We start from the raw sequence: 19,969 nt of genomic DNA, 5'->3' as shown, positions 1-19,969 counted from the left end.
ACTGCGGGACGAGATGCAGGCGATGACCACTCGGATGGCGGGGGAGATCACCAGGGAGATCACCTGATCCCTGGGACTGCCCGCACCCCAGAGAGTTCAACCACCACCTCCGGCCTGGCAGCCCCGGGGGCACCGGCTGCTCCACCACCTGCGGGGCCGGCACCTAGACCAGCAGCATACCCGGCGCCAAGGGAAGGGGGCCGTGTGCGAGAGCTGGATGCCACGTGCGATGGGGACCCAGAGGAAGTGGAGTACTTCACGATCCAGGCTAACAGCTACATGCATTACTGGGGGAACACATTCCCCGATTAATTTAGTCGAGTGGACTACTTGGGATCGAAACTGAAGAGGGCTGCCAAGAGATGGTATGTGAGTCTGTACGAAGCCATGAGCCCGGAACTGGACTATGTTGCTATGTTCCTCCAGGCTCTGATGGCCCAGTACGAGGACCCCCTCCTAGAGATCCAGGCTTTGGTGGCCCTGCGGGACATGCAGCAAGGATCGAAGTCAATTAGAGAGTGCGCTGTGGAGTTTCGGGCCAACGCTGCGAAGGTGAGAGGGTGGAGTGAGTTGATGAAGATCAAGCACTTCACCAGAGGGCTGAATGCGGACATACTGGATTGGGCCGTTACCCAGGCCAGACCTGCCACACTGGTGGGATAGATCCAACTGGCTGGGGAGGTTGAGACCAACAGGAAATGAGTGGCCATGCAGCAAAGCGGCAAGGGGAGCCAAGATCCAAAGACGGGTGCCCAGCTGGAGGTGAAGAAAGCCCAAGGAGGCGGTGGCAGGAAGGCTGCAGGGTCCCAAAAGTGTTTTCGATGTGGGGACCCCAACCATCTGGCCAGCAATTGCCCTAACCCCCCTCGGGCACCCCCAAGTGCACCCAAGCCGGGCACCCCAGTGCCAAAGAAAACACCAGGCCGCCCTAAGGAAGCGGCGAAAGGCAGCACTGCAACCGCCGGGGAGCCGGAGGATGACACTCTCATCGCGGACGAGCTGAGTGAGCTAGTGTGGATGGATGAACCGTCGGGAAACAAGGACGAACTGCTCTAAAGGGTGCCAACCAGCAGGCCGCGGAGGAACCGGCACCACTCAGGGTGAGAGTAACGGGGTCGCTGTATTTTGTACCAGTGGAACTGCTGAACAGTAAACTCAAAAGATTTGTGCAGGTGAGAGCCCTGATTGATTCAGGATACAATCAGGACTTAATCACTCCCAAGTTGGTGGACGCCTTGGGGTTGGCCACCACGGCTCTGCCCTTTCCCATACAATTCGAACAGATGGATGGGTCAGTGATGCGGGGAGAGCCCTGCGTGCTGGAGACTCAGTTGGTGCCCATGGGGATCAAAGGGCATTGGGACCAAGATGTCAAGTCTGGCTTTAACTCTGGCTCACTCAAAGAGCATGCTGGGTAGAACCAAAGTGTAACCAAATGCTACTAGCTAACTCTCCCCTGTTCCCCCCTCCCTTCCATAGAGAGTGTCCCTGCTTTGAAATGGTGATGTGCAAAAAATCTTATCTGAACCTTCTCAGCTCAGGATCGGGGGAGACAGGAAGCCTGGGAGTACCAAGGCCGTGGGCCTCTAATCAACATGAGAATGTATTAGTAACATCTATGTGTGAATGTTCCCTTTGCTAGATTCCCCAGCCCATAGGAATCCCTTTGAAGTGTTCCTTATATGCAATGTATCTATTATACGGTCTTCAGTCTTTTCAAGCTCTGGCCAAGGCCGCAAGTAACCAGCATAAATAAACTAGTTCTTTGTATCTACATTGACTCGTTATTGAATCTGCAGACTTGACACAAGAGACGTTTGTAATCACTCCCTCCTGCTCTTATGATGTAGTTCTGGGAGTGGGGTGGTTGGCTAAACATGAACCAAGCATCCGGTGGGGGGATCAAACCATAAAGTTTGAAACCCATCTTTGGAATCTGGAATGGAGGCCACAGCCCCCTCCCACAAAGGAGAAGGTCTGTTTGACAATGGAGGAGGTCCCAGACATTCCTAAGGCATATCGGGACTTGATGGGGGTGTTTAGTAAGCAGGGAGCGGACGAACTGCCCCCTCACAGGAGCACTGACTGCGCTATCGAATTAATACCAGGGCAGTCACTGCCTAAAGCTAAGCTGTACTCTATGGGGTGGGCAGAGAAAGTGGAGCTATGAAAATTTCCAGACCGGAACTTGAAACGGGGTTTTATCAGACTGGTGACGGCCCCCCACGCCGCCCCAGTTTTGTTTAGGAAAAAAAAGGACGGCTCGCTTAGGCTTTGTACGAATTTTCATGGGATTAACAGGATTTCAACCTCCAATGCCTATCCCATCCTCCTCATCAAAGACTTGTTGAGCACGGTGTCCGAAGGAAAGATTTTCACCAAACTGGACTTAAGGCATGCGTACTTTAGAGTGCACATAAAGGAGGGGGATGAATGGAAGACGGCTTTTAATACTCCCATGGGACAATTTGAGTATTTAGTAATGCCGTTTGGACTACAGGGCGCACCGGGGGTGTTCATGAATTTTATCAATGATGTGCTATGAAAATTTTTGTTCAAGGGGGTAGTGGTACCTTGGTGACATCATTATTTACTCACAGGATGAAAAGTCCCATGTAAAATTGGTGAGGGAGGTATTGTGCACCCTACTGGAGCATAAGTTATATGCCAAACTGTCCAAGTGTGAGTTCCATAAGACCGAGCTAGATTACCTGGGGTTTTGGGTGTCCGCACAGGGGCTGGCTATGGACCCGGCCAAGGTACAAGCCGTATTGGATTGGGCCCCCTCGAAGACACGTAGGGGTTCGCAAATTTCTACAGAAACTTCATTGCGGGGTTCGCCCAGATTATGCTCCCCCTCACAGAGTTGTTAAAAACGAAGGGGAAGGGGCCTGAGGCAAAGCACCCAGGGCCCTGGTGAAATTGGACACCAAAATGCCAAGAGGCGTTTGACAAACTCAAACGGCTGTTTACTAGCGAGCCGGTCCTGAGCCACCCCAATGAGTTGCGGCCCTTCATTGTGCAATGCGATGCCTCCAACGTGGCCGTAGGAGCCATTCTCATGCAGAAAGACGAGGAAGGGAGGCTGAGACCTTGCGTATATATTTCCAAAAAGTTCTCGGCCGAACAAAGGAACTGGTCGGTGTGGGATAAAGAGGCGTTTGCTATAACTTATGCTTTGAAAACCTGGCGGTCGTGGTTAGAGGGGGGCAAAATTCCATTTGAGATATGGACGGACCATAAGAACCTCAAGGCTCTCACTGGCAGGAGGAAACTGAGCGAAAAACAGATCAGGTGGGCGGGGTTTTTCTCCAAGTTCGACTTTGTGCTGAAGCATATTCCCGGAACCAAGAATTTCTTGGCTGACACGCTCTCCCACCTGCCCCAGCACAACAGTCAAAGGGAGGAGGTAGTAGATTCCCTAGTCTCTCCCTCCCAAGTAGCTGCGGGGGTGACAACCCGGTCCCAGACCAAACGTAAACTGGAGGGGTGGGGGACCGAAAGGATGGCTTTGGAGACAGAAAAGGAAGGCGACGATCGACCAGGGGAAATTCAGAAGAAAGAGGATGGGTTGTGGTATAGGGGGGAGAAGCTGTACGTCCCCAAAAATATGAGGGTGGAAGTCCTACAATTTTGCCACTCAAACAAACTGGCCGGGCATTTTGGGTATATGAAGATGCTCCATCTAATTAGTAGGCAATTCTGGGGGTCCTCCCTAAAGAAAGATGTATCCGAGTTTGTATTCTCCTGCCCCATATGCATAATGGCGAAAAGGGGGGGGGGGAAGCCATCCGGACTGTTAAAACCACTAGAGACAGCTACCAGACCCTGATCGGTAGTCTCAATGGATTTCATTGTGGAGCTACCGCCATCACATGGCAAGTCAGTAATTCTGGTGGTAGTAGACACATTCTCAAAACAAGCCCATTTCATTCCTTGTGCACAATTACCCACGGCTAAAAAGCTAGCCTATTTGTTTTTTAACCATGTTGTTAAACTCCACTCATTCCCGGACAAGGTAATTAGCGACCGGGGCCCGCAGTTCGTTGCCAACTTCTGGCGGGAGTTTTGTAAATTGTTAGGAATGGAGCAAGGCTTGAGTTCCGCCTACCACCCTCACCCTCAGACGGACAGACGGAACGCGTAAATGCCTTACTGGAGCAATACCTGCGGTGCTACATAAACCACCAACAATCAAATTGGGTGGATCTCCTCCCCTTCGCTGAATACGGTTACAACAACAGTGTGCACAGCTCCACCAAAACCTCCCCCTTCCAAACCGTAAGCGGATACGAAGGAAAACCCATTCCAACGCTGCCAGGGGGAGTGCAGTTAAAGGAGCCCAGCTCATTTGAGCAGTGGTGGGGAAAACTGAGCGAGGGTTGGGTTGGAAGGGGATTTAAGAGAATTTGGAGTCTGCAAAAGAGGTGTACAAAAAACAGTATGACAAGTCTCATGTGCCCGCCTGAGACTTCAATGTGGGGGATTTGGTGTTCGTTGCCCCTGAATCATCCCTCCAAGAAATTGGCTTATCGATATTTAGGGCCCTTTAAGATCAAACGGGTGATCAATAAGGTAACTGTAGAATTGGAATTGCCTAAAATGTTTAGTAAAGTACACCCTGTCTTCCATTGCATTCTGCTCTGAAGGGACCCCGGTGCTTCTCTTTGGCACCCTCGACCGACAGCTCTGCAACCTATCCAGATTGGGAATCAGAGTCACCATGAGGTCCAGGAGATCCTGGATTCAAAAGTCAAACAGGGGACATTGTATTACTTAATCAAATGGAAACACTTTCCTTCCAGTGAAAATGAATGGGTGGCACAAAAAGATGTATTGGCCCCAGTTTTGGTCACTAAATTTCACAGAAAATTCCCTCAAAGACCGAGGGGTTCAGTTTAAGGGGGGCAGTATGTCAAGCATGGCTAATTCTGATCAATAACTGATGGGTTTATGGTCTGACAAAAGCAGGTAAGATCATACAGAACCAAATGCTGCTAGTTTATTATCTTTGCCTGGCTCCTCTTTGTTTTATGACTGCTAATTACAGGGAACAAAGCAATCAGCACCTTCCCATGAATCCTCCTGCAGGAGGAAGCACCATCTGGGCAATGCAAGGCCGAGTGCCTGATAACGCCCTGGGAATGTACGGTATGTAGTTTTTATATTCTATGTGTGAATGCTCCCCTGCTTCCCCTCCCCGTAGGAATCCCTTTGAAGTGTATCTTAAAACTTGTGTATCAATGTATTGGTTTCATTCTTCTCAAGCCAAGGCTTGTGTCAAGTCGGCAGATTCAATAACAAGTCTTTGTTGAAACAAAATAACTAGTTTATTGATATCATTGTTCTCGACTACGTTGAGATTGAAAGACTAAAGATCCAGCAGTAGAATACAATCATATAAGGTATACTTCAAAGGGATTCTTGAGGTAGGGGTACTATGCAGGGCACATTCACACAATGATGTTACTACTTCGTTCTCAGGCCCGTTTTGGCCTTGAGCGTCTCTGGCTCCAACGTCCCCCAGTGCCAGGCCTGAGAAGGCTCAGATAAACCGTTCACATATTCCCATTTCAAAGCAGTACTACATAACAAAGAAAAGGAGGGGGTAAGGAGAGCTCAAGCTAGCAGCAATGGAATACAGTTTGGCTTTACCCAGGATGCTTCTCTCCTGAGCCAATGTTAGGCACAGACTTGACCAGAGTTTTAAGCAGACTTGACAGCTTGAGCCAAAGTATCGGTTTATCAATAAACGTCATTGAACCCGCATGCTTGACAGCTGCTGCATTTTGAACCAGTTCAATGGTGCCATCTACACAGAACCAATTAGAGGGGTGGAATATCCTGGACTTAATCTGGAGATGTGTCCAAATACTAGATGCACCCAGAGTTGAACCGATTTGGCTTGGTTTGATCAAATTCAATAGAAGGCAGGAAGATACTCAGAAAGTCCAACAAGGTCACACTTGATGTCCAAAGTGAAGTTTTTGCAATCTAGAAGGGATTTGATAGAAAGTTAAAAAGACCTTGTAGCAGCCCTAATGGCCCAGCCTAGTCTGATGTTATCAGATCTTGGAAGCTAAGCAGCCTTGGATAGTAATTGGATGGGAGACCACCAAAGAAGACTGTGGCTGCTTTGCGCAACTCATCTCGGTTCATCTATCACCTTGAAAGCCGCCTGAGATGGAACTTCATGGGGGTCAGTCAGTTGCACCTTGACAGCACACTTTATGTTAGAAGGTAAAAACTCCTCAAAATACTTGGAACGTATTTAAAAACTATCATAAAGGTGTAGTATAGCAAGTAGCTCCAACTGGAGGCCACAATAAGTAACAAACAAGGATAATGATTGTAACAGTTTAAGGCTTTACACAAATCATTCATAGGATGGAGAAAGCAGATAGAATTTTGGGTAGGAAACACACAACCATGAAAAAAGACGCTGTTTCTACATGGTAGGGCAGCTGGATCCATTACAGTGCAATCCCTTCCAGAGCTACTCTTATCTAAATCTATCTGTTACAGTGGTGGTTGTGGAAAACGTCTATGTCGGTGATGGTTTGATATTGTCTGGGATTGCCGGCCTCTGCCTAGCAATCCTGGACTTTTTTGAGGGTCTCCCATCCAAGTACTAACCAGTGTAGCAGGGGAATAAACGAGGCGCACACACTGATTGAAAACGAGGTATTTTACTATTTGGCACCAATAGCAAGGTTCATTTGAGCATCAAGGCTCCCAAAAATAATGAACCCCGTACACTTTTCAAACCATCAGCTTTAAGCAAAAGCGAGCCTTCAGCCTGGTCCCATACATATTATCTGATTCACTTCCCCCCTCCCCTTTTCCCCCTGGTATTCTAGTATGTCTGCTTATCTTTATTCAACAAGGAGTTTCCTTATAGGAGTGTCTGTCACCAATACACATCTGTGACTCACACCCACTGAAGGCCTGGCTGGGTTCTTATCACATTGCAACTTCTTCAATATTACATCAGACGCCCTTTTTGCTCTTTAAACACAAGAGTATATTTTCATTTATTATTTTATAGAGTTATTCATTAATTATTCAGGGGTCTCCCCTTCATCCCCCCCTTTCAGTCTCTGAAAGTTTTTATTATTATTATTATTTTAAAATCTGAAGGAGACAGACCATCATCATTAAGCAAATCAATTCTGTATGCCCACTCAAGAAGGGCAGCTAGGTGACAATTTGATTTTTGACATTCCCAAGAAAGACTGAAATGACATCTCTGGAGGGCCTCCAGGGACCAGCGGAGGCCGCGGGGAGGCCGCGGGGCACCCGGCGCTGGTCCCGGAAGGCCTTCCAGAGGCTCTGGAAGGCCTTCCGGGACCAGCGCCGGCCAGCGAAGGCTTCCCCGCGGCCTCCGCTGGTCCCTGGAGGCCCTCCAGAGTCTCTGGAGGGCCTCCAGGGACCAGCGGAGGCCGCGGGGAAGCCGCGGAGCACCCGGCGCTGGTCCCGGAAGGCCTTCCAGAGCCTCTGGAAGGCCTTCCGGGACCAGCGCCGGCCAGCGAAGGCCTCGCCGCGGCCTCCGCTGGTCCCTGGAGGGCCTCCAGGGACCAGCGGAGGCCGCGGGGAAGCCGCGGAGCAGCCGGCGCTGGTCCCTGGAGGCCTCCAGAGGCCAGCGCCGGTAGCGGAGAGGCCCGGCGCTGGTCCCTGGAGGCCTCCAGAGGCCAGCGCCGGCAGCTCCCTCCCTCCCTCGCCGCGAGGCCGCTGCCGCAGGACTCCCCGCCGCCGCCGCTGGATGCCGCCCTGGAATCAGGTAAGGGGGCCGAAAGCGGGGGGGGCGGCCTTCCTTCCTTCCCTCCCTCCTCCCTCCCTTCCTTCCCTCCCTTCCTTCCCTCACTCCCTTCCCTTCCTTCCTTCCCTCCCTCCTCCCTTCCTTTCTTCCTTCCTTCCTTCCCTCCCTCCCCCCTTCCTTCCTTCCCTCCCTCCCTCCCCCTTCCTTCCCTCCCTCCCTCCCCCTTCCTTCCTTCCTTCCTTCCTTCCTTCCTTCCTTCCTTCCCTCCCTCCCTTCCTTCCTTCCCTCCCTCCTCCCTTCCTTCCTTTCTTCCTTCCTTCCTTCCCTCCCTCCCTCCCCCCTTCCTTCCTTCCCTCCCTCCCTCCCCCTTCCTTCCTTCCTTCCTTCCTTCCTTCCTTCCTTCCTTCCTTCCTTCCTTCCTTCCTTCCTTCCTTCCTTCCTTCCCTCCCTTCCCTTCCTTCCCTCCCTCCTCCCTCCCTTCCTTTCTTCCTTCCTTCCCTCCCTTCCTTCCCTCACTCCCTTCCTTCCTTCCCTCCCTCCTCCCTTCCTTCCCTCCCTCCCTCCCCCCTTCCTTCCTTCCTTCCCTCCCTCCCCCTTCCTTCCTTCCTTCCTTCCTTCCTTCCTTCCTTCCTTCCTTCCTTCCTTCCTTCCTTCCTTCCTTCCTCCCTTCCCCCTTCCCTTCCCTTCCCTTCCCTTCCCTTCCCTTCCCTTCCCTTCCCTTCCCTTCCCTTCCCTCCCTCCTTATGTTCTTATGTGACACAGAGTGTTGGACTGGAGGGGCCACTGGCCTGATGCAACAGGGCTTCTCTTATATTTTTATGTAACACAGAGTGTTGGACTGGAGGGGCCACTGGCCTGATCCAACAGGGCTTCTGTTATGTTCTTATGTGACGCAGAGTGTTGGACTAGATGGGCCACTGGCCTGATCCAACAGGGCTTCTCTTATGTTCTTATGTGACGCAGAGTGTTGGACTGGATGGGCCACTGGCCTGATCCAACAGGGCTTCTGTTATGTTCTTATGTGATGCAGAGTGTTGGACTGGATGGGCCACTGGCCTGATCCAACAGGGCTTCTCTTATGTTCTTATGTGACGCAGAGTGTTGGACTGGATGGGCCACTGGCCTGATCCAACAGGGCTTCTCTTATGTTCTTATGTGATGCAGAGTGTTGGACTGGATGGGCCACTGGCCTGATCCAACAGGGCTTCTGTTATGTTCTTATGTGACGCAGAGTGTTGGACTGGATGGGCCATTGGCCTGATCCAACATGGCTTCTCTTATGTTCTTATGTGACAATACTGACTTTGGTGGACCCAAGCACTGATTCAGTGTAAGGGAGCTTTGTGTTTGTGACTGGAGTGGACAATACTGACTTTGGTGGACCCAAGCACTGATTCAGTGTAAGGGAGCTTTGTGTTTGTGTCTTCTGGTGCAATTTTGTTCTCAGATCCTGTATTTACTTCATCAGTATATGGGATAAGGCACTTTCTCAACTGTGCTGCATAATGCAGCCTATTTATTTTGTCCTGTTTGCTCTGTTGGCTCTATCTGCGCCACCTTCATCACTTTCGGGGTGCGGATCCCCCAGTGGGGTGGTCTCCCGACTCCCTCCGCCGGCTGTTTCTGATAGCCCTGCGCCCCCTCTTTCATTTGATATGTGTCCCGTGCGGGTGCCACCCTCCCGCCGGGAGATGCCGCAAAATGAGCCCCCTTGAGGCTTATGGCGGCAGGGCTCGGGGGAAGCGAGCTAGACTGCTGTTCTTTTGAGGGGTTATAGAGTGTTTCGAGCCCGTCCCTGTGGCATCGGTCCCATCATTGTAGGGCCCAGGGGGCCGGCGCAGCGGCCTGCTGAAGCAGCCTGTCGGTCACTTCCGGGTTCTTGTCCTGCATCTCGACCTGTGTTATTAGTGACAGGCTGCTTCGGCGGGCCGCTGCGCTGGCCCCCTGGGTCCCACAATGATGAGACCGATGCCACAGGGACGGGCTCGAAACACTCTATAACCCCTCAAAAGAACAGCAGTCTAGCTCGCTTCCCCCGAGCCCTGCCGCCATAAGCCTCAAGGGGGCTCATTTTGCGGCATCTCCCGGCGGGAGGGTGGCACCCGCACGGGACACATATCAAATGAATGAGGGGGCGCAGGGCTATCAGAAACAGCCGGCGGAGGGAGTCGGGAGACCACCCCACTGGGGGATCCACACCCCGAAAGTGATGAAGGTGGCGCAGATAGAGCCAACAGAGCAAACAGGACAAAATAAATAGGCTGCATTATGCAGCACAGTTGAGAAAGTGCCTTATCCCATATACTGATGAAGTATATACAGGATTTGAGAACAAAATTGTTTCCGGCGGTGATATTTGGGGGATTTTGGGGGACGTCACAGGAAGTGCTGTGAAGTCACTTCCTGTTTCCGGCAGTGGCATTTGGGGGAAATGATGTCATTTGGGGGAAGTGATGTCAGAGGAAGTGATGTCACTTCCCGTTTCCGGCAGGTGACGCGGGGAAATGATGTCACAGGAAGTGGTGTCACTTCCTGCTTCCGGCGGTGGCATGACGTCACCGGAAGTGACGTCACCGGAAGTGACGTCACTTCCTGTTTCCGGCGGCGCGGGCGCTTCGCGCGCGCGCACCCCTACCTCCCCCCCCCCCAGGTGTCCCTGGCTGGCCTTCAGACATTATGGTCACCCTAAACCAGTATCTGGATAGGAGAAGCCCAGCGGAAGCGTATTTTGTGTTCAAATAGTGAGTTTAGAATCGGCTTCATTTCTTTTCTATGCTGCAGGGTTTCCGGTGAAAGATCAGCTAGAACCAGGATCTTTTTTTCCTTGTAGAGTAGACCCTCTTCAAATCGGGCTCTCTGTGAAATCAGGGTTCTGGTCCTGGAGTCTGGAACCATGGCGAGTATGTCTCTTGAAAAGTCTTTTGACTTGGGCTGTAATGCCCCCAGATGGTAGGCAGAATCAATAAGAGGGGCGACTCCATCTTGGAGGTGGAGGGCTGAAGCAAGCCATGAGGCAATGAAGATTTTTACCTCCTGGTTCTCTTCCGCCTGTTCTGGCAGGCCTCTAAATTTCAGGTTAGCAGCCCTTAATCTGTTATCCAGGTAAAGCACCTTCTCATGGAGCCATAGGTCTGAGCTTTGCAGGGCTTGTACAGCCTCGTGGGCCACCGTAGCCATTTCCAGCGCTGAGTCTGCAGTTTGAGTGACTGCTGAAAGCGTTTCATTAATTTTTTTTAGTTCTAATTGTAAGGGGGTAATAGCTTTGCTGATCTTCTCCCCCATTGTGACCCCTATTGAGTCCTCCAAGCATGAAATCGCCGCTTGAAATGTTTGAGTTGTTAATAAAGAGCCCTCTTCCTGAGCAGGGCCGGGGGAAGGGCTGGACTCCATTTCAGAGAGAGGTAAGGGCCCGGGGCTCGTTGGAAGAAAGTTTAGTACCTGCTGCTTCGGTGTGGCTTTCGCAGGAGTTTTCTTGGCTGCCTTGGTGTTCCCTGCAGTTCGTTTGCCCATGCCAGGTGAAAGAAATAGTTGGGAACGGGAGCAGGAGAAGCGGGAAGGGACTGTGAGCCGGGAGCTGCCGCTTAAAGCGTCCGCCATCTTCCGCGTCGCCCTCTCTGAAGGCTTCTTCATACACAGCATTTTCCTATAACTTTGGCATCTTTTGCCCTGTTCAGATTTCTCACTTTTTCCTTTGCAATTCTGTAGGCTGAGTATAACACAGGGGTGTCCAACATACAGCCCATGGGCTGAATACTCGCCTCTTACACATTATCTGATTCACTTCCCCCCTCTTTTAGTATTTTATAGAGTTATTCATTAATTATTCAGGGGTCTCCCCTTCATCAGGATCAACCCTGCTTCATTTCATTAGATCTGAGGAGATCAGGCCAGCCTGCCTTGCCATAGATTTATGATTATGTAATAGGTATCTGAACTTAATCTCTCTAGGCCAACGCTCCCCCTCTAAACTGTGGGGTCTTGTGAGCAAGCATTCTGCTTCATGAACTACTAGCATTAAAGTTGTGAACTACTGCAGAAATTAGTTTGTTCTGGGGGCATTTTTCCTAAGCTAAGACAAAAACGTGTGAGCCAGAGTCTAAAAAATTGTGAGCTAGCTCACACTAACTCAGATTAGAGGGAACACTGCTCTAGGCCTGCTGGAAATGACATCATGCATCTGCCTAAAGTGTGAAAGCTTTGGGGGGACCAAAACTTTATTCAAAACTGCTGTAATAGTAATTAAGCCCATTTCCGCAGTAGTGACATTCCCCGCCCTGACATTTTTAAAACTGCTCATTATAAAACTTTCCGCAGTAGATTTTTCCTCACAAGGTGCAAACCCGAAGTTTTCTCCTTACCCCATATTTTCAGAACTCGCTAAAACTGAGGGTAAAACGTGGGGTAAGAAGAGAAAAACATGGGGTAAGAAGAGAAATGTGTGGTAAGAAGAGAAAACCTCGGGTTTGTGCCTGGTGAAGTAAAATCTACTGTGGAAAATTTCACATAATTCAAAGTTTTAAAAACGTCAATGCAGGGAGATTTCACTACTGCAGAAACGGTCTAATAGTGTAACTAATAGTGCTTTCCAAAGCAGTGTTACACTATTTCTATGCCTGTTGAACTCAATGGGTTTACAGAATGGTATAATTCTGCTCAGGATTGCACTACAACTCAGTTGACCCCGGGAGAATTCCTGGAACGGTTTGCACCATGCTTTCGCCTTTAAGACCTTGTAACAACCTCCTCCTCTTTCTTCTTTTCTCTGGAACGCAGGAGGTTGCCTAGCCTGATGGGAGGTTCCTCTTAGCCAATCAGAGATGGAAAGGAAGGGGGGGCGGGAGGAGAGGGAGAAGAAACGAGGAAAAGAGAATCCCTGCAGTTTACAGGGAAGACCCCCCACCCCAAAACGAGAGGGGGCGTGAGAGGAGCCCGCTCGTGGCCACGCCCCCGGGTGGGTGTCGCTTGTGTGCAGCAGGGTCTGGGCTTATAGGGGACGCGGTGGGACTGGGGAGCCTGGAGTTTGTCCTGAGTTGCCTGGCGGTAAGTGCTGTAAACCCTTTATCTTTTCTCCTTCCTTCTCTAGCCCGGTTCTTAAAGGGGCCGTGGCCTTTTAAAAAAGACTTCTCTACCTTTTCTGCTATTCCTTCGCCTTCTCAGTCCCGCCTTCTAGTCTTGCAAGATTTCGCCCCGGGGGCTTCTCCGTGGGGCACAGATTCTTCCTCCGCCCTATTCCCCAATACTGCCACCCCAATGTCTCTGTTCCTCCTCTAGCGCCCCTTTCTCAGCAAGGTCCTTAAAGGAACCTACTCTTTCCATGCCTTTACCCGGCACACATTACGCTTCCTTCTGATCTACTACTCAGAGGTGTTGAGTGCAACAGAGGGTGGAGGGCTCTGCTCCAGGGCTCTCCTAGGCTGCTTCTCCTCCATGCGACTAACCTGATCCTTTCCAGCTGACTACCTGATCCTTGACGTCTCTCTTCTCCCGTCTGAAAAACCCACAATCCATCCTTCCTCTTCTTGAATGGGGGTGCGTGCAAAGCTTCAGGGCGTGTTGTGTTTTTGTCGTCTTGCAACCTACAGCTCTCCTCCTTGCGCCCATCTTACCCTTTTCTCTCACCTCAGCTGTTGCTGTTACTCAAGACTCCGTGCTGCCCTTAGGGCGACGGTGGGGGTGGGCGGTGCGAGTGAAAATACTAGTCGTGGAGTTGGGGAGAAAGGAGCCCGGACTCCTGGGCTTACTGGAAGAGAAACCGGACGAGGGCATATTTTCCAAGCACATTCTTGGGGAGGGGGAAGGAGGAACGGTTTATAATGGTGTAAAGAGAATGGGCCCGAAGCCAGAACTTGATGAGGCTGGAAGCCAAGACTTCCAACTCCTTTGGAAAGGAGAGAGACTCCAGCACTGAAGGTGCCCAGCATCTTCTGAAGAGAAGGTGGTTTAGCTAGAGTGAGGGAGAACAGGGCAGTTCCTAGGGTGCCCTGTGGCTTGAATGAGGCTTCAGGGGGCACCGAGTCATGATGCTGTTTTCCTCTGTCTCTTCTCCCACCTTTGCAGACGGTCCTGACCCTCTAGGGGTTTTTTTCTTCACCTCTTTCTGCGCTGGGTACAATGCCTCTGGCCCGCAGCCTTTCGGTGACCTCCCTGACAGGGTTAGAGGACTGGGATGATGAACTTGACCTGGAGAACTCCATCCTCTTTGAGGTGGCCTGGGAAGTGGCCAATAAAGGTGAGCGTGGATTTGATTGTTGTTTTGACCCAGATGTTTTGTCACCATGATTTCCTTGTCGAGGGCTAGAGTGGGGAAAGCTGAGTCTGGGAGCAGCAGAAGGGGACTGCTGCATTATCAAAGTTGTGCCATGTGGTGAGAGGTGACAGAGTCATTTTCTAGGTTTTGCCATCTGGGAAGGGCACCTACTAGGGAAGAGACTCGTTCCTTCTTCATGAGGATTCATTCCTGAGTGGGAACAGCCACGGATTCACTTCTAGGGTCCCATTCAGGAGCACATAAATGCAGCTGGAACTGCAGTAAAGGATTTTATTTCTTCTTTGATGCCCTGCTGTTCTTCCCGAAGGGGGGTCACAAAGGGGCATCAATCTCTGTTTGTCCATTTTATACTCACAGCAACCCTGTGAGATAGGTTAGATTGACATGGCATAGTAGGGAACTTGAATCTCAAGACTAACACTTTACACTAGGGTGGCAATCACACACACCAAATAATGCACTTTCTGTCCACTTTCGATGTATGGATTTTACTGTGTGAACTGGCAAAATCCAGTTGGAAAGTGCATTGAAAGTTGATTGAAAGTGCATTGTTAAGTGTGTGTGATCACAGCCTTGTTCTCTGTGTAGCTTCTCTGAGTATAGTCAGGTGTGAAGAGAATTTACTGTTTGTTTGGGGGGGGGTTGTCAAGTCAAAACTGATCTGTGGTGACACATTGTTTTCAAAGCAAAAGAAATTCAGAGGTTGCTTGCTATTGCCCGCCTCTGGGTAACGCTATTAGGTTTTTGAAAAGTCCCATTCTTCCACCAAAAAGCTCACATTGCCCTCCCTTCCCCCCCCCCATCCTTACAATGATCCTGCGAGGCAGCTCAGGCTGAGGACCTTCCCAAGGTCATCCACTGAGCTCCATGACTGAATGGGAATTAGACTGAGACCATGGAGACTTGAGCTCAGATCGATATGCTTATATGAAATGTAGTAAAAGCAATGGATTCTGGGCGTTGGGACTTGAGGGTTCTCTGAGAATGAAAGGCCATTGTTGTGATCGAGAGCAGTGGATGCTGGGAGTTTGGTTTCTTTTCCCATCGTAGCCTTTCCGAGCACTGCTGGGAAGTGCCTCCCCTCCCTCTTCCATGCGAGTGTTCTGTGTTCCTCTCCATCATAAAATTTCCTCCTTGGCATTCATACCATCTGAGGTGGATGTAAGCCCTATTAGCCTGAGTGTTTCCAGTGTGGTCAGCTGGGGCTGGTTGCCAGAGTGCAGCGTGGTCAGCTCTGTGACTGAATCAGCTGTCATGTCTTCCCAGTGCAGGTCTTGCCTAAGGTACCAGAATCCTCATGTCACGCTTTCAAGCTGCTTCCTATCGGTCTGACATAGTCAGGAATGCCACATGGGGCAGCCAGCGTGCTGCAGGGCCAGTGCCAAAGGGCCCTTGCTGAGATTGGTTTCTGGGTCTTTGCTGTTTTCACCACAGTGCTAGTGGGTGGGTTTCTGTGTGTGCTGTTCAGGCTGTGACCCTTTTGGGGGTTAAAGTTCTTCTGGCTTCTTCCCCAGACTTTGGGCACGTGCTTTGCATGTTGCAGTTGTGTTCCCTGTGCAAGAAGATCATGCTCTGCTCCAGCCACCCCACTGCCAAGCCCCTCTGGTTACATTATGAACTCCTTAAAATATTTACTAATCCTTGAAGGGCCACATACCTTGATAAATAGTTTTAGTAGAGAGTAGCTGCTTTTGAACAATGTGACTGATAGTTTTGGGGGACTTCAGTGTCCACACTGACACTGCCTTGCCTGGTGTCTCTTTAGACTTTATGACTGCCATGGCATGGCATCATTAGGACTCTCGCAAGTTGTATTTGCCCCCACAGACAGAGCATGCTGCATGCTGGATCTGATCTTTTGTGCAGATTTTTTGTGAAGATTGCTTAAAACCCTGAGTCAAGCTTCTAGCCCTCATAGCCTTAGCAAATGGCTTAGAAATCTAAAACAGTATTTGCTGAAAGAGCTATTAAGTTTCTGATGTTAGAAAGAGCTATTAAGTTTCTGAAGATCAAAGAGCTGAGCATCTATGTTATTGTGGGAGGGGGTCTCCCATATGCTCCCCATACCTAGTTAGTACATCTATTTTCCGGCCTTTTTAATTTGCTATCACATGGTGTCTAGCACAAACATGAGTAGCACACATGTTGCCTCGTAATTCATATCTTCCCTTCTTCCATCTCACTTCCTTCCATATAACAGCAGGCTTTATATATCTCTGTTACTGAATATGAGAATGGTATACTCTGTGTGGGGCTGCTGTGGACAGCAGTCTAGTAGCTTAAGTTGAGTACAGAGTGTGGCAGCTTGTCTCCTGATGCATCTGGATTGTCAAGAACACATTACAGAAGTGCTCCAGCATCTGTCCTGGCTCCCCATTGTCTTCTGGACCTGAGTCAAGGTGCTGATCTGACCTATTAGACAGTTTGGGCCCCGCTGTCTAATGTAGAGACTACTGTCTCCTTTCCATCCTGTTGTGACCAGAAAAATCAGCCAAGTGCTGTATCACTCATGCACTGAAGCCGTGCAGAGAAGGGCATAGTCAGTGGTGTCTAAAGTGGATCCAGGTTAATCAAATGGAAGACTTCTGTTTTGTTTATATTGAGGCATTTCATTTCATCTAGCTAGTTTTGTAGGGCTTTTAACATTAATTGGGGCCCACCAAGAACTGCAAGAATAGAGGAGTGGCATTAAAAATATGTTTTTGTGTAATCAGGAAGCTGTATTACTATCTAGAATTTGAATTTGATGTTGAAATTTGTCCTTTAGAATCATTATAAATAATAAAACCTGTGAGGAATCATGAAAGGGGTGGGAAATAATTATTTTCTCCCTTCCTCCTCCAGAGTTCTGTCAACTGTTAGGAGCTTAAACTCCTACTTTATCTGTGGGTTATCTAGTTTTGCTGTCTCATATTTGGCATAACCACCTATTCCACTCTTGAATATAGTCATAACTAAATAAACATTTCTGGAATCTGGTTCCCTAAAGATCTCTCTTGGATCCTGGATTCCTAGGCTATCACTTGCCAAGAGGCTGCTGTACTCAATCAGCTCTTGACAGGAGGACAACGATTATATTAATAAGAAATGCTTCCTCCATTAACCTAGGGTAGGGGTGGTGTTTCTCTGGATTGATGAACATGGAGCATGAGTATGTGGTTTTTGCTGCCTGGCACTCACATCACAGGGAAGAATAAAGCTAGGTTTGTCCCTTGGGACTTGTGGATTCTTATGGGGCCACATATGACAACGCGGTCCTTTCTGTTAGCATCTAATCATAGCCTCCCTGCTTGAGGTTGTGCCAGAGGCTAGTTATGACAGCACTGTTGCTACTGATGTCCCGTGCTGTTCATGTGAGGTGGCTGCATTTATCCGGCTGCAGATGGCATGGCTTCCTTTATAGGAAAGTATCTTGCCCCTGACTCAATCAGTGCATGATCTAGGAGAGCCTTCCTGACCCTTCTGGGCCTTGACAGCAGGGCTGCTTTATACTTGGGTCTGAAAAGATACTCCAGCACTGGAACTGATTTCTTGGCTTAGAGAGTCTTGAAGCAAAGGGAGATGGAAGGGACTAGACTGTAGACATGTGCTGTGGGAGCTCTCTGTTGGTAGATTGAGGCTGATGTTCCAGATGTGTTTTGCTTTTTGAAGGGGATAGGATGTCAGCAAAGCTGGTTCCTCAGACTATAGCAGTGCCCTGGCCAATTTCACAGATTTATATAGATATATAGGACCGTGAATTTCCAGGGCTGGCAGTTTTACTTGCTATAAAAGTAAGCCACAACATGCCCTAGATGTGACTGGTCAGTTTCTCTTCTCCATTCCAGACAACAAGTGAAATTTAGGAAGCTTCTGGAACGCAGGTGGCCAAATTGCAGCTCAGGAACCACACATGGCTTTTTCACGCATATTGTGCGTCTCTCGAAGCTCCAACCACCACATTGGCTGGCTTGGAAATAATTTTGCCAAGCCAGCCAGCAGCTTGGAGAATACATTTAAAATTAAAGCTGCTTTCTTTCCACCTATCTCTCCATCTTTTTTCTTTCCCTCCCTCCCTTGCAGCTCTCAAACATCTGACTTTCATGTCTTGCGGCTCTCAAACATTTGATGTTTATTCTATGTGGCTCCTATGTTAAGGACGTTTGGCTACCCGTGCTCTGGAACAAAGCAGATAAATTTCCCCTCCCCTGCCAAAAGTGAAACAGTGGCAAGGAGCCTGCATATGGAGAGGCAATCAGTTCCCTTGAAAGATCATGCAAATGAGCCCTTTCCAGTCAAAGCATGGCCCAGTTCTGTGGACTTCCCCCCTCCCCTTGAAGTCCTGGCTGGCAACACTTTGTGAAACCCAGGTTTTCTGCCTCCTTGTTAAACACGTGCATACAGGTTCTTTCATTCTGCAGGGCTATTTTCCGGCCATGTTTTTTCTCCCCCTACATTATTCATATGCTTTCCCCTCCTCTCCATTCTCTGTTCAGGAAAGTGAAACAAATAAAGACAACTTTCTCGAATGTTCAGAGAGGGGATGAGAATCTAATAGAGGAATGCAGGAGCCAGGAGCTTTAGCTGGAAGGTGGAAGGTGGATCTGTGGCTTGGAGATGATGAGCAGGATCTTGTGGTCTCTGGGAAGTCTGAGAGACAGTTTGGTATAGTGTTAAGTGTGCGGACTCTTTATCTGGAAGAACCAGGTTTGATTCTCCACATCTCCACTTACAGCTGCTGGAATTGCCTTGTGTTAGTCATAGCTATTGCAGGAGTTGTCCTTGAAGGGCAGTTTCTGTGAGAGCCTTCAGCGCCACCCACCTCACAGGGTGTCTGTTGTGTGGGGAGAAGATATGTAAGCCTCTCTGATTCAGAGAGAAGGGCGGGGTATAAATCTACAGTTCTTCTTGAAGTGGGACCTAGTTAGGGTTGCCACCCTCCAGGAGGCACCTGGAGATCTCTTGCTATTACAACTGATCTCCAGGTGACCAAGATCTAGTCCTTGAGAGAAAATGGCTGCTTTGGAGGATAGATTCTGTGGCATTATACCTTGCTGAGATTCCCTCTCCTCTAGCATCACCCCTAAAATCTCTAGGTATTTTCCAACCCACAGCTGGCAAGTGATGGGGCAGGGGCTTGGACTTCTGAGATCTGTGGAAGGCAGCAAATACGTTAGCATTGATATCTCCATTCACCTGCAAGGTGATGGGAATATCTACTATGCTAATGCTGAAAGGTGAGGATCTCTCTCTCTCGGCTTGACTTTGCGAACGAAGATTTAAGAAAGGTGCAGTAGTCCACGTCTGCTGCAGGCTCGCTGGTGGCTGACAAGACCAATGCGGGACAGGCAAGTCCGGCCACAGTGGCTGCAGGGAAAAGTCTGATTTTGGGGTTGGTGCTGTAGCAGTACGATTCTTCCTCAATCTCCTTTTGTCCTCAAGACCAGCTATGCGTGCGTTCTCAAAGGAAGAGACAGCCTGGTGGACGGTGTGCCTCCATGCTTTGCGATCTGAGGCTAGGTCAGACCACTGGTGATGGTTAATGCAACAGGTACCAAGGGATTTCTTCAAGGAGTCCTTGTACCTCTTCTTTGGTGCCCCTCTATTTCGATGGCCGGTGGAAAGTTTGCAATACAGGGCAATCTTGGGAAGGCGGTGGTTTTCCATCCTGGAGATATGCCCTGCCCAGCGCAGCTGCATCTTCAACACCAATGCCTCGATGCTTGTAACCTCCGCCCGCTTGAGGACTTCAGTGTTGGTCACAAAGTCACTCCAGTGGATGTTGAGGATGGTGCGAAGGCAGCGCTGATGAAAGCGCTCAAGGAGTCGCAGGTGATGACGGTATAATACCCACGATTTGGAGCCATAGATGAGGGTTGTCATCACAACTGCTTTGTAAACATTGATCTTTGTGCCTTTTTTCAGTTGCTTGTTGCTTCACACTCTTTTATGCAGTCGGCCAA

The 19,969-nt window shown here is 49.7% G+C and overlaps 2 protein-coding genes across 2 annotated transcripts in view; both read left to right on the top strand.

The window, feature by feature from the left end:
* POLR2L (RNA polymerase II, I and III subunit L) overlaps nt 1-19,969 on the top strand; it is a 217,890-nt gene that overhangs the window by 36,116 nt on the left and 161,805 nt on the right. The gene's annotated exons all lie outside the window — the stretch shown is intronic.
* Nucleotides 13,817-19,969, top strand: part of GYS1 (glycogen synthase 1) — a 61,905-nt gene continuing 55,752 nt past the window's right edge. The window contains exon 1 of the mRNA XM_060256602.1: nt 13,817-13,988. Within this exon, the coding sequence (XP_060112585.1) occupies nt 13,871-13,988 (118 nt within the window). The 5' untranslated portion in view covers nt 13,817-13,870. The remainder of the gene's footprint in view (nt 13,989-19,969) is intronic.

The sequence above is a fragment of the Heteronotia binoei genome, chromosome 15 (assembly GCF_032191835.1).
Source record: "Heteronotia binoei isolate CCM8104 ecotype False Entrance Well chromosome 15, APGP_CSIRO_Hbin_v1, whole genome shotgun sequence".
In the NCBI taxonomy this organism is placed as follows: Eukaryota; Metazoa; Chordata; class Lepidosauria; order Squamata; family Gekkonidae; genus Heteronotia; species Heteronotia binoei.
The sequence above is the reverse complement of the archived record's forward strand: the minus strand, read 5'-3'. Positions and strand labels throughout refer to the sequence as shown.